The following is a 13,221-nucleotide window of genomic DNA, read 5'->3' on the forward strand; positions in this document are numbered from 1 at the left end:
AAGTGTGAACTCAGCCTTACAGGTCAATGTTAGCGTCAGGTATAAAGAACCATGCAGTGGCCCAAGATCCTTCTATAGAGTGAAAGAGCGCACTCCTTTTACACCACCTTGCCTGGGGTGTATACATTGTTCAAGTGTAAGTAAAGGGGAATATTTCACACATCCCCACACAGGCAAGCGATTCCTAGTTAGGGGTTTATTCACATGTAATAGTAATTATATTGTATATTTACTAAAGTGCCCTTGTGGACTCCTATATATAGGAGAAACATCCATGCGAATGAAAGATCGCTTTTCTAAACACAAGTCCACTATAAGGAAAAACAATTTGCTTTTGCCGGTTCCTTACCACTTTGATCGCTGTAAACATACCATTGCGCAATTGCGCTTTCAAATTATTGAACATGTGGCACAACCTCGCAGAGGGGGTAATCGGACTAAAATGTTGAATAAACGCGAATCCTATTGGATTCATACATTACAGACATTGGAACCCATGGGGTTAAACCGGGAGGATGATTTGAATAGCTTCCTATAATTTTCCAAGCTCCATTTTATTGTATAAAAATTCTTGTATTTATTTGTCTTTTTATGTATTTTTCCAGAAAACGTGAGGAACCCCCAACCGCATCATCTGAATCAGAAGTCGCCATGATCATTGAAAGAATTCCGTATGATCTTCAAATATTACCATTTTGATTGATGCTGCTGTTGTTGGGTCGCTTCTCACGTGTTTCTGTTGTTGCTTTATTTTTGTTTGATCGATCACTATGGTTACCTGATGTCATTTCCGCTTAGGCGGTCTATTTAAATCGTGTATACTGTGTCATTTTGTATGCTACATCTGTTTGAGAAAGGCTCGTATTGAAGCCGAAACGCGCGTCACAGAATATCTTATATGTGACGAATAAAGATATTTAATCAGCAGAAGAAAAAGTGAGTGCCGGTCTTTTCTGTCTATACAAGTGGGATCGTTGTCTCGGACTCGTGCACCATGCCTCTTGAACAGAGTGCCGGCTGACCACCACCTGATTATCTTTTACACCATCGTCAGCTGATTCCATATAGATTTCTACATAACCTGTTCTGCTACACGCTAAAACAAGTAGTGCCCCCATGACCGAGTGGACAGGTGGCAGCAATAGGTTTCTGTTGACGTCACTATTTAATTTGCTATTCTTCTCATCTGTCCACCCCAAAAAACTATATTTTGAGCATCCATCTTCACACGGTCAGCATTTGCTCATTAACCCATCAGTATTGCTAAGGCAAAAAAAAAAACAGGAGTGCATCCAAAACAGAGTTGACACATGATTAGAAAGTTTGCATGTCTTCTGTGTTTTGTACCCACTCATGCTTTTGGCTTCCAAATCATGAGCATATCCTGATGCAAAATAGAGACCATGTGATACAGGCCTTACGGATGCTCCAAAGACAGGATCCATTGTGTTTCTCATTTTTCCGTCCTTCTGACAGATCAGAAGAAAGGCAAAATAAATAGTGATGTCAACAATGCCAAACAGGGACAATAGTGGCCCGGTCATAGAGTGGGGAGGGTGGAAACCCCTTGAGGAGTCAACACAGTGGCCCAGTTACATTATGGGAAGAGTGGCAACCTCATGAGGAGTCAACACAATGGCCCAGTCACAGAGTTGTGAGGTGGAAACCGCATGAGAACTCAATATAGTGGTCAGTCACAGAGTGAGGGTGGAAAATGCATGAGGATTCAACACAGTGGCCCAGTCACCGAGTGGTGAGGTGGCAACCATATAAGGAGTCAACATAATGGCCCAGTCACAGAGTGTTGGGAGTGGAAAAAGCATGAGAAGTCAACACAGTGGCCCAGTCACAGAGTGGTGAGGGTAGCAAACGCATGAGGAGTCAACACAGTGGCCAAATCACAGAGTGGTGAGGGTGGCAAATGCATGAGGATTCAACACAGTGGCCCAGTCACAGAGTGGTGAGTGTGGCAAACGCATGAGGAGTCAACACATTGGCCCAGTCACAGAGTGGTGAGGGTGGCAAATGCATGAGGAGTCAAAACAGTGGCCCAGATACAGTATGGGGAAGGTGGCAATCGCATGAGGTGTCAACACAATGACCGAGTCACAGAGTGATGAGGGAGGCAAACACATGAGGAGTCAACACAGTGGCCTCCAGACTCCCATATCAGACCTCAGACCAGACCCCCATATCTGACCCCCATTAGACCTCCAGACCCCCCAGTCAGACCTCCAGACCCCCAGACAGACCCCCATTAGACCTCCAGACCCCCAATGAGACCCCTATTAGACCTCTAGACCCACCAGTCAGACCTCTATACCCCCATTAGAACTCTAGACCCCCAGTCAGACCACTAGACCCCCCAGTTAGACCTCCAGACCCCCAAACAGACCCCCATCAGACCTCCAGACCCCCCAATCAGACCCCCATTAGACCTCCAGACCCCCAATCAGACCCCCATTAGACCTCAAGACCCCCAATAAGATCCCCCAGTCAGACTTCCAGACCCCCTAGTCAGACCTCCAGACCACCATTAGACCTCTAAACCCCCAGTCAGACCTCCAGACCCCCAATCAGACCCCCATCAGACCTCCAGACCCCCAATCAGACCCCCATTAGACCTCCAGACCCCCAATCAGACCCCCATTAGACCTCAAGACCCCCAATAAGACCCACCAGTCAGACCTCCAGACCCCCATTAGACCTCCAAACCCCCTAGTCAGACCCCCCAATAGACCACTGCAAACCCCCAGTCAGACCTCCAGGCCGCCCAGTCAGACCTCCAGACCCCCCAGTCAGACCTCCATACCCCCCCTAGTCAGACCTCTAGACCCCCATTAGTCCACTCCAGACCCCCATTACTTCACTCCAGACCCCCATTAGTCCACTCCAGACCCCCCATTAGAGCTCCATATCAGACTGTAGAATAATAAAGTAACTAACCTCTCCTGTCGCCACTCTCCCTGCCCTGGCTGTCTTCTCATTTCAGGGCCGGCGCTGCAGTCACCTGACCTCCTGCAGCGTCAGGTCAGAGTGCGCTCTGTATGTCCTGATACTGCAGGCAGCCAGGACACAGCAGCGCGGGAGGAGGGGTAAGTACTGTACAGCGCTCACAGCGCTTCTCTCCCCCTCTTCCTGCAGACTAGTGTGTGCTTCCATTATGGAAGAGCTCACTAGTATTCCCTTTATAAGATGTATTGACATTTGGCACCCCCCTGAGAGCCAGCACCCGGGGCGGTCCGCCCTTCCAGGCACACCACTGGTGACCTTTGTTCTGATCTTAAGTTGGCGAGGAGACAGCCAGGATTCCATTTCCTCTTGAAGGACGCAGAACAGTTCCTCTCCGGTGTGACACCGTTTGCCCAGGCAAACCAGGTGCAGAACACAGTGACACCGCCATGCTCTACACAGGTGGTATGCTGGAGTAACACTCTGAATTGTGCCTACAGTGGAGGCTGAGGATAATGTGGAGGATGAGGAAGCAGAGGAGAACATTGGCGCGGGACCCACAGCTTGAGAACGTGGAGGAGGCAGTGACATCACCTGGCCAAGTTTCTGGTGTGGCTGAGCAGGAACCACATTTACCCAGTGTGCCGTAAAGGACATATATTGTCCTTGACCGTAGTTACAGCTCCACACGTCGGCGCTGAACTTTAACAGACACCGACCTCACACAATGGGGAGCAGACGGGAAAACAACAAGGCCAGCGACTGGGATAAAGGAGCAGGTCACCTCCTAAAGCATCTCTAATCCTCGCCCCAACTCCTAACCGTATGAGCGGATCTGGATGGTAGGATGGCTCATACCCAGGAAACCTAGGACCCTGAGTTGCACTGATAATCCCTCAAATAAAGAAAGGGCAGAGACGACCTGTTCATCCCAGACACGGATGAACAGGAGTCTCCACCGGCCTAGCTGCAAGGAAATAGAGGAGACAGTATACAATAACAGGATCGTCAGGTAAGCACACCATACAACATACTTACCTGCCGCAGCAACACCGACTTGTACCTGAGCATGAGTACTGGTGCACACACACCATACAGGACACAGTACAAACAACACCCAGGTATCCAGCACACCAGTTACTGCCTGGAAACCCCCATGCAAACCGGACACATGGCGGCCCCAGGCAGAGCATCATACGGTCTTGTAATTCTCCCTCCGGGGAACCCAGACACCCCCTTCCGGAGGCATACCACACAGGGAACATGTCTAGCAAACATGCTGGACTATAAACACCAAAAGACCAGACATGTAACAACCACTAGACAAGACAACAACCACCCATACATAAACAACACCAAACATATGCAAGGGTAGTGAAGGGAAGGAGAACAACAGGAACATAGGGGAGAAATCATGGTGACCTTGATGTCCAACTTGGTGGCCCTCAAATTGGATCGATGACATATCCAGGACAGGAGCAACTGCAGCACACATCGAGGCTGGAGGACAACTGACTCCAGCCTGGAAGCCACAGGCAATATGAACCCAGTGGCCACACCCAGCCAGATAGTTAACCCCAAAGACACTAATCAGGGGAGGAACCAGGAGAAGGGGAGCAAAAACACATACATGCTGCAGGGCTAAAGTGTCACGGCGCACAACACCGAGACCGTGACACCGACAGGCTTAAGAACTAGCCCACCTTCTGTTCAACATAGGGCTGGTACAGCCTTTTTGGAGAAGTAATGACGGCTTGGGACTCTCCACCTTGGCTCAGCACAAGCCATCAGCCAAGGTGCAGAGTCCACCACATGGAAAGGGAGAGACTGTAGTACCAGCAACTTGGCCAGAAGCATGCTTAGCTTCTGCTCAGTTGAATGAGTACACGCGTGCTGTTTACTTTTTGAGGAATAGGAGGAGGAGCTGCAGGAGCATCAGGACCAGTAGATGGTGGGAAGGAAACACAGCTCCCTTCTGCTGAGGTGGTGGAGCCTTGACTGCAGGAGAAGAGGTGCGGGCCACTGGGTGATGCAGCAGTAGGGAATTTTCCCCCCACCACTCCGTGATGACTGCCTCCACGAACCTGTGCACTGCTAGTTCTTTCTGGACAGGTAGGCTCCTGCATAGCAGACGGTCTACCCCAGGCCACATTACTGCCACCCTGCTGATTCACGGCCACGCTACCACCCTGCTGGGTCAGCCGCTGCCTCATGCGCAAGCTGACACCTTCTCCTGATGAAGATGAAGCCCCCTCTTCGTGCCCAGGCCATGAAACCACTGACTCCTGGCTGGGGGTGTCTGATGTCATTTGAGATGAGGTAGAAGACTGAGTCAACCATTCAAGGACAGCTGGGTTGCTGGTCAAAACACGACCGCTGGATGACACTGTCAGCTCTGGCGCTGTCACTGCGATTGATGCTACCCCCCCCCCCCCCCCTCATTATGCTGCTACTTCTGCCACCTCCATAAACATTGTGGCCACTGCCCGTTCCCATTGAAAGGCCTGTCACCTGTCTGTCGGACATACTTTATTGTAACTATAAGGGTAAAAGAGCAGTATTGTCAGGCTGCAATTGCACACCAAGTCCACAAATAAAGGAATGACTCAGCTTCTCCTATTTTAAATCCACTCCTGGCTTTGGTTTCATGAAAACTGAGCTTTAACAGCCCATATATTCTAAAACTGCCTGTATACTTGCCATTAGCAGAGCTACGTTGTTTCCATCCGAATTTGTCCAGTTTATGTCCATTACAGGGTTTCCACCAATCATATAACATTTATGGAAATCAAGTAATTGGGATGGAATAGTCTGGTCCAGCCTACTCAATATTTTAACAGGCAGCTGCCTGGCAATGTTTGTAGCAACTATGGTAACATGACTGAACCTCCAGCTTATGATGGGCCTATCAGTCAGTGTTTCTAGCTGCTTAGCAACTGCCTGCTCTTGATCTAAAACATTCTCAATCTTTTTACACTATTGTAAACAATGTTTCAATAAGAATTCATCATTGTTTTAATAAGAAAACACCAATAAATCTTTGGAATTTGATCACTAGATTTTCCATTAGTCAGTTTTGCACCTTGCAGATTTCCACTTGGGGTATCTGCATAAATGCCATATACATGCATTATCTTTGAGAAACAATGTAGTTTTCCCCTGCAAGGTGGGCATATTTTGCTGCGGGATTACAGACATTGGCGACAAGTAGACTAGAGATTTGATGCGTTCAAACAGCGTTGTGTGTATGTTTGCACAACTCCCCAGGCCTCCTGTTATATTGGGGCATGTATTACATATACTAAATGTACTCACCCTGATCTGCATGTTAGATTGTTTCTTAACAGCCTTCATGATTCTCCAGAACCAACTGTTCACACTCCAGGTTGTATATCTGACCCCTTTGCCTTAGGCTACTTTCACATGGGCGTTTTGGTCTCCGTTTGTGAGATCCGTTCAGTGATCTCACAAGCAGTCCAAAACGGATCAGTTTTGCCCTTAATGCATTCTGATTGGAAAAGGATCCGCTCAGAATGCATCAGTTTGGCTCCGTTCTGCCTCCATTTCGCTTTGGAGGCGAACATCAAAACGCTGCTTGCAGTGTTTTGGTGTCCGTCCGACAAAACTGAGCCAAACGGATCCGTCCTGACACACAATGTAAGTCAATGGGGACGGATCCGTTTTCACTGACACAATATGGCACAATAGAAAACGGATCCGTCCCCTATTGACTTTCAATGGTGTTTAAGACGGATCGTTTTGGCTATGTTAAAGATAATACAAACGGTTGTATTATCTGAACTAATCCGTCTGTGCAGATCCATGATGGATCAGCACCAAAAGCGAGTGTGAAGGTAGCCTTAATCAAGGCTTAGCCATCCACTTTTCTAACTGGGAATTGGAAAACAAATGTCAGCTTTCTAGAACTCTGTCTCCTTCACACAAGGAAAACTCCTAAAAGCTGTTCCAGAAATCACAGCTTTGTCCAATTAAAGGATAACTGTCGTATTATTATTTTTTTGGAGTATTGATTGTGGTGATTAATATCACCTTGGTGGCCCTATTTCAACTTTTCACTGTGTATTCAATTACCCCTTAATTCCACATTTTTGTTCCCTGTACTGCCTACTTTTACCTGTGCTTAAAATAGGGTTGCTAGGCATGGGTCCGTCTATCTGTTGAAGGACGGGAGGACGGAGCATGCAGCGTGCAAGGTCACATTACTGACAGCCAGGGACTGTAAGTAAATGATTAAAGTCCTCCCTAGCAGCTGATAAAGTGCCTGGGCTGTGTGCACTTCTCCCTGTAACATGTGGTAAGAGGACCCCTTTGTGCTGCAGGAGATTAACCCTTTGGGGGGGGAGGGAACTGGTTACTGACACTTTTGGGGGGCTATTGTTACAGGCTAGTGAGGGCAGGCGGGATTAGCCTCAGGGTAGGGCAGTGGCGGCCATCTTAACTGAATAGTGAAATTGCAGTTTTATGCAGACTGGTTGCTAATAGTAACTAATTCTGGAATATCATGCTATTAGTAACTACATATATGAAAATTGAAATTAGGGCCTAAATGTGACAGTTATCCTTTAAAGTGAATACCGAGTCATCTCATCCTGCAAAAAACAAGCCCTCACACAACAGAAAAAATTAAATAAAAATAGGGCAATCATAATATGGTGACACAAAAATAACTGGATTTTTAATATGTTTTTATAGCTCAAAAGCAGTAAAAAAAATCTAAACAATCTACACATGTTTGGTATTAACAGAATTCTTTATGACCTATAGAATAAAGCTAACATGCTTTTTACGGCAAGAGAATGGTACAAACTTTAAAATGCAAAAAAAATTGATGATAGAATTGCTGTTTTTTTCTTATCCCCATCCGCCAGAAAGAATATACGGTAATCATTTATGATGCACAATGAACAGAAACATTTTTTTTTTCATCCCCCAAGAAAGAGTTAATAAATGTTAACCAATATGTTATACTGTATGTACAACAAATTGGTTTCAATGAAAAATACAACTCACCTAGCAAAAAATAAGCCCTCATATAGCTACATGCTTAAAATGTGATGATAAAAAAATAAAATATGATGCTTGGCCCTTAATGCCAAAACAGATCTGGTTGTGAAAGGCTATGTACACCTTCAGAGGTAATTTTTGTTTATTGCATTTTACTCACTTTTGGCTAAAAATCATATTTTCAGTTGGCCTTTATTAAAAAATATTGAGCCATTCTGTCACAAAGGGTTTTCTAACTGTGTGACTGGTACTTTCACTTTCACTTTGTGTTGGTCACCTAATAAACCTCATCTTTAAACTACTAAGAGGTCATAAACACTTATTTAAGCCACATTCTAATCAGTAAGATAAGAAGTGAGCCATAATGAGTGTATAATGTCAGAGAGCAGAGATAAGAAGTTCGCCTGCTCCCCAGATGACGGAAAAGATATAAAATCCAGAGGCTGCTACTACAGCATCTCAGCTACGTACATAAAAATGATTCCATATTTTTAATAAAGACCATGTCTGTATCCACTATCCCAGAATGAGGATTCATGCAAATATCTTCTGTCTGAAGAAGGCTTTGCAGTGTTGCAAATTGGTTGAGTTGGGGCTTTTAGTTTCCATTTACACCTCATCAAATTAAAGGGGTTTGATGAGTATCCTCAGGATAGGTCATCAGCATCAGATCCGTTGGGTGCAGACTCACGGAACCCAGGTTTATTAACTGTTTGGAGGGGCTATGCAATCTATGTGGACTTTTCATTCTACTGTACATTCAGTCTGTCTACCTGAACGCCATCTACTTAGCAACGCTGTTGCAGAATATGGCCAATCAGCCTGGATAAGCACTCCGACCTGTTTAACGTATACCAAGTGCAGTGCCATACATTGTATAATAGCTGTGCTCAGTACTGCACCTGAATCCCATTAGCTTGAATAGTACTGAGCTGCAGAAAGGCCATGTCACCTATAAATGTGACTTCAAAGCTGATCAGCAGGAGTATTGGGAGTAAGAACCCTACTAATCCTGATTATCAATCTTTAAGATACAGTATGTTATGAACATTAAAATATTACAAACAGGAAAACTCATAATTTTAGGCTTTTATACTCATAATTCTGAATGTCAAGGTTATCAGGTTATCAGAACGTATTTCTTCCTGCCCATCATTTTTTATTACAAATACGTACACTGTAATGGAATTTTTAACTGCTGATATGAGAACTCAAAGCTGAAGATTGATAATGGAATTTCAATGTCAACAGCGACCACATTCCATTACTTTCTGTCTTCTGACTGATTGACTGAATTGTTAATGTTTCATTGCCTGGTTTTCAGGAGAAACCACAGCTGATGTTATTCTACACTCTATTACCAGATTTGTGTCCGGTTGAGTACAACCTGAAAATTAAACATATTACTATTTGGCCAGGATAGGTCATCAATATCTGATTAGTAATGTAATGACCGGCGTCACGCAAAGGGAGGGAAATGGGAAGGCCCTGTCCAAGGGAGAGGGAAAGGTGGTGACCCCTGACTCACCTTGCGGCTGGCACCTGACTGCCCTGATGTCCCTAGACGGGTTCCTCACCCGTACACCGATCACGTGCCTAAACCCTGACTTTCCCTAAGATGAGCCCTGTGTAGTGAACGGGGCGGTGGGATCACTAGTCCGCACCACTGACACTAAAGGAAAACACCAAGGAGAGGACAGACAATACAGACAAAACATATAATCCCAGGTGGGCGACAACAGCAGACCACCAAGGCCCACAGGGATCCGGAGGGTAACACTCTGGAACAACAACCAGGGAACACAGCTACACAGCTCCAGTGGGTCAGTATAGAAGTCCAGGCAGGAAGCTCTATATCTGGCAACCAGAGAAGTGTGAGAGGGGAATATAAGGAGGTTGGGAGTGCTGGACAAGAAACAGCTGAGGAGAAGGAGCTACGGATCCCTGAGTGAGCCAAAAAGGGTTGCAAGGCAAACCCAGAAAGCTACCATAAAGAAACAGCACTATGTTTCTACATAGAGCGCTCAGCCACCCGCTGCGACTTCCTGACCCCGGGTATAACGGAGTCAGGCGTAGCTCTTGACACCCTCGTGAAAAGTAGGAAGCCGACTCCTCCCGACACTCCCTCTGATCAACTGTTGCGGTGCTCCGATGAGAGCTGTGTCCTTATCTTAGTGACAAAATGTCACCAGTGACAAAATGTTCATAGACCAAATGGCCTATGCACAGTTCAATTCCATTAACCCCTGTTTTGGGCCTTACTGACCAAGCATTTTTCTTCCTTTTTTCATCGTCGCGTTCCAAGAGCGATAACGTTTTTATTTTTCCGTCTATATAGCTTTATGAGGGTTTGTTTTTTTGTGGGACAAGTTGTAGTTTTTAATGGCGCCATTTTGGGGTACACATAACTTTCTTATTAACTTTTATTAACTCTTTCTGAGAGGGAGATGGGAAAAACAGCAATACTGCCACTGTGTTTTTACGTTATAAATTTTACGGCGTTCATTTTTCAGTATAAATAACATAGTATCTTTATTCTCTGGGTCAGTACGATTACAGTGATACCAAATACATATGGTTTATTTTACGTTTACTACATTTTTGCAATAAAACCCCTTTTTTTTTAAAAGAAAAAAATATTTTTGCATTGCCGCTTCCCAAGACCCATAACTTTTTATTTTAATTTCTATGGAGTTGTGTGAGTGCTTAATTTTTGCGGGAAGACTTGTATTTTTTATTGGTATAATTTTGGACAAAATTGCGCTTTTTTATCGCTTGTTATTATGTCTTTTCTGTGGCAACTAAGAATAAATTAGCAATTTTGTCTTTTTTTTTACGGCGTTCACCGTAGAGGATAATTTACATAATTTTACGTAATTTTTTTGTATGGGATTTTTTTTTATTGGATAAATGAGTTTTTTTTTACCACTTAATAGTCCCACAAGGGGAGTATAATAGACTTTTTGATTGCTTTTAAAATGCAATGCACTATAGGGATTATAGTGCATTGCATTTTAATGGCAATGCTATTCTGAAATGACCAGCAGGCTGCACCAGAGGGGCACAACCTGCTAGAAATTACTAAAGGCTGGGGCCTACATCAGACAGCCTTCACACATATCGGCACCCCACAATCGCATTTGCGGGGTGCCGATGGGAGACAGAGTGAGTCCGCTCCCTCTGTCAGCACTTTACATGCGGCGAGCACCATTGACTACAGCATATAAAGTGTTAAACAGGAGTGCCGATCCAGACTGCTAGAGCAGGGCCGCGTTTGTAATGTGAGAGCCGGGTCCCCGCTCCTTGCTGCACAGGGTACCCGTGCAGTGCTTAGACTTGGCCGCCGTAAAAAAAGCGGCCGCCCAGCCTAAGGCCCCTTAGTGATCGCTGTAAAAACACGTTTGGGTGGTCAGTAAGGGGTTAAAATGAATTAGCCTGGTTGGCAATACCAAACACAGTCAATATGGAAAGTACGGCACTGGTTTTGGTATGCTGTGAGGGGACAGCTGCAATCACCAGCGGGTTGGCCTTTTCAAACAGCTGATTTGCACAAGCCATGGGACTCGGAACCCCACTTATAAGATATTCATGACCTATCTTGAGGGTATGTCATTAATATTGTACACCTGACAGGCCCTTTAAATCAGATGGTTATGTATTTTACACGAGTAAATACAACTGCAACCACTGACTCTTCAACTGTTGTGAAAATATACTGTATGATCAGACATGCCATGCATACTGCAGAATGTTTTTACTTTCATATCAGTAGCAGAGCCACGAGCTGCAGATCACTGATATAAATGCATTAATGTAGTATGCAACATTTATCACATATAAAATACTTTGTGCATAGCAATTAATTAATCAAAGGCGATAAAAGAGGCAGGGCAATTCAGGACAAAGTTTTTTCCAGAATACATGAAATGTGAGGACTCTGCTACTACATTATTACTACATAATAATATGTACGAGACAAAAATGTGAAGGTTCTGGAAACACATTTATCATGGTTGTATAGCTCCATCCAAAACAAGTCCAGATTAGAAAACCACAGATGTTCTGAAAACAGCACCAGACCTGTCCACAGGTTGTCTGCAATAACAACCCATGAACACATGTGGCACTGTGTTTGGGAGAAAGCAATCTTGGTTTTCTGTCTCTGGACAGCCCCTTTAAGAAATTTTCCATAAACCTTTGTAATTCCTCACTTACAATGACTAGTGTACTGCTAAGGGTACTTTCACACTAGCGTTATTCTTTTCCAGTATTGAGTTCCGTCCTAGAGGCTCAATACCGGAAAAAAAGTTCAGTTTATCAGAGAGAATTCCGTTCAGGATGCATCAGTTTAGTCCCACTTACGGTATTTGGCAGGAGAAAATACCGCAGCATGCTGCGGTATTTTCTCTGTCCAAAACTCCGGAACATTTTGAATGTATTAGTGCATTAAAATTGCCGCATTCACGGATCCGGTTTTGCGTTCTGCGCATGTGCAGACCTTTAAAAATGGGAAAATAAATAATACCGCATACGTTTTTCAGGATGACACCGGAGAGACGGATCTTGTATTTCAATGCATTTGTCAGACGGATCCGCATACCGATTTCCGGATCCGGCAGGCAGTTCCAGCGACGGAACTGCCTGCCAGATCCTCACAACGCAAGTGTGAAAGTACCCTAATATTTACACAGAACAATAAAGGGGAGTCATATTATTACAAACTACAGTGAAAGAAGCCATCTTACAATAAGAAAGCAATAATGAATAATCCTACCTTTTTGTAAAGATTTCGGAGGTCTCTGTACTGCCACATGCTGTTTAGGACTTGAGATGCTGCTTTCACTACTTTAGGGGAATGCCTGTTTTAATGTAAGAAAAATGTAAAGATTAAAAAAACTATTTGGATAAATTAAAGAAATATACTCAATTTAATTAGTTTCTCCTAGCTTATATTGGAGCAACATATTCCACGTTGTCACTTTTCACATCATTTGTTTAGTTTAGTTCACCAATAATAGACACACTTATGCTCGGCCCATTTTTCGTTAAGATCAAATTTGAGTTAAGTAATAATTGTTAATGGGCATCAGTATCTATATAAAGTAAGAAAAAAAGGCTGATCAGATCAGAGCTCATAAATGGAATGTTCTTTAATAGAAGTTAAGGATCAAGGTTATATATTTTCTACTTTTTCTGTAAGTATTGCTAAATGTAAAGTAATGGATTAGAGTGGTCATTGCCTAT

General features: G+C 44.3%; 1 protein-coding gene across 1 annotated transcript in view; it reads right to left on the minus strand.

Annotated features, from left to right (window-relative positions):
• CTNND2 (catenin delta 2) overlaps positions 1–13,221 on the minus strand; it is a 1,763,242-nt gene that overhangs the window by 410,611 nt on the left and 1,339,410 nt on the right. The window contains 1 exon segment of the mRNA XM_040431740.1: positions 12,752–12,836. Within this exon segment, the coding sequence (XP_040287674.1) occupies positions 12,752–12,836 (85 nt within the window).

This window comes from Bufo bufo, chromosome 5 (assembly GCF_905171765.1).
Source record: "Bufo bufo chromosome 5, aBufBuf1.1, whole genome shotgun sequence".
Classification (NCBI taxonomy): Eukaryota; Metazoa; Chordata; class Amphibia; order Anura; family Bufonidae; genus Bufo; species Bufo bufo.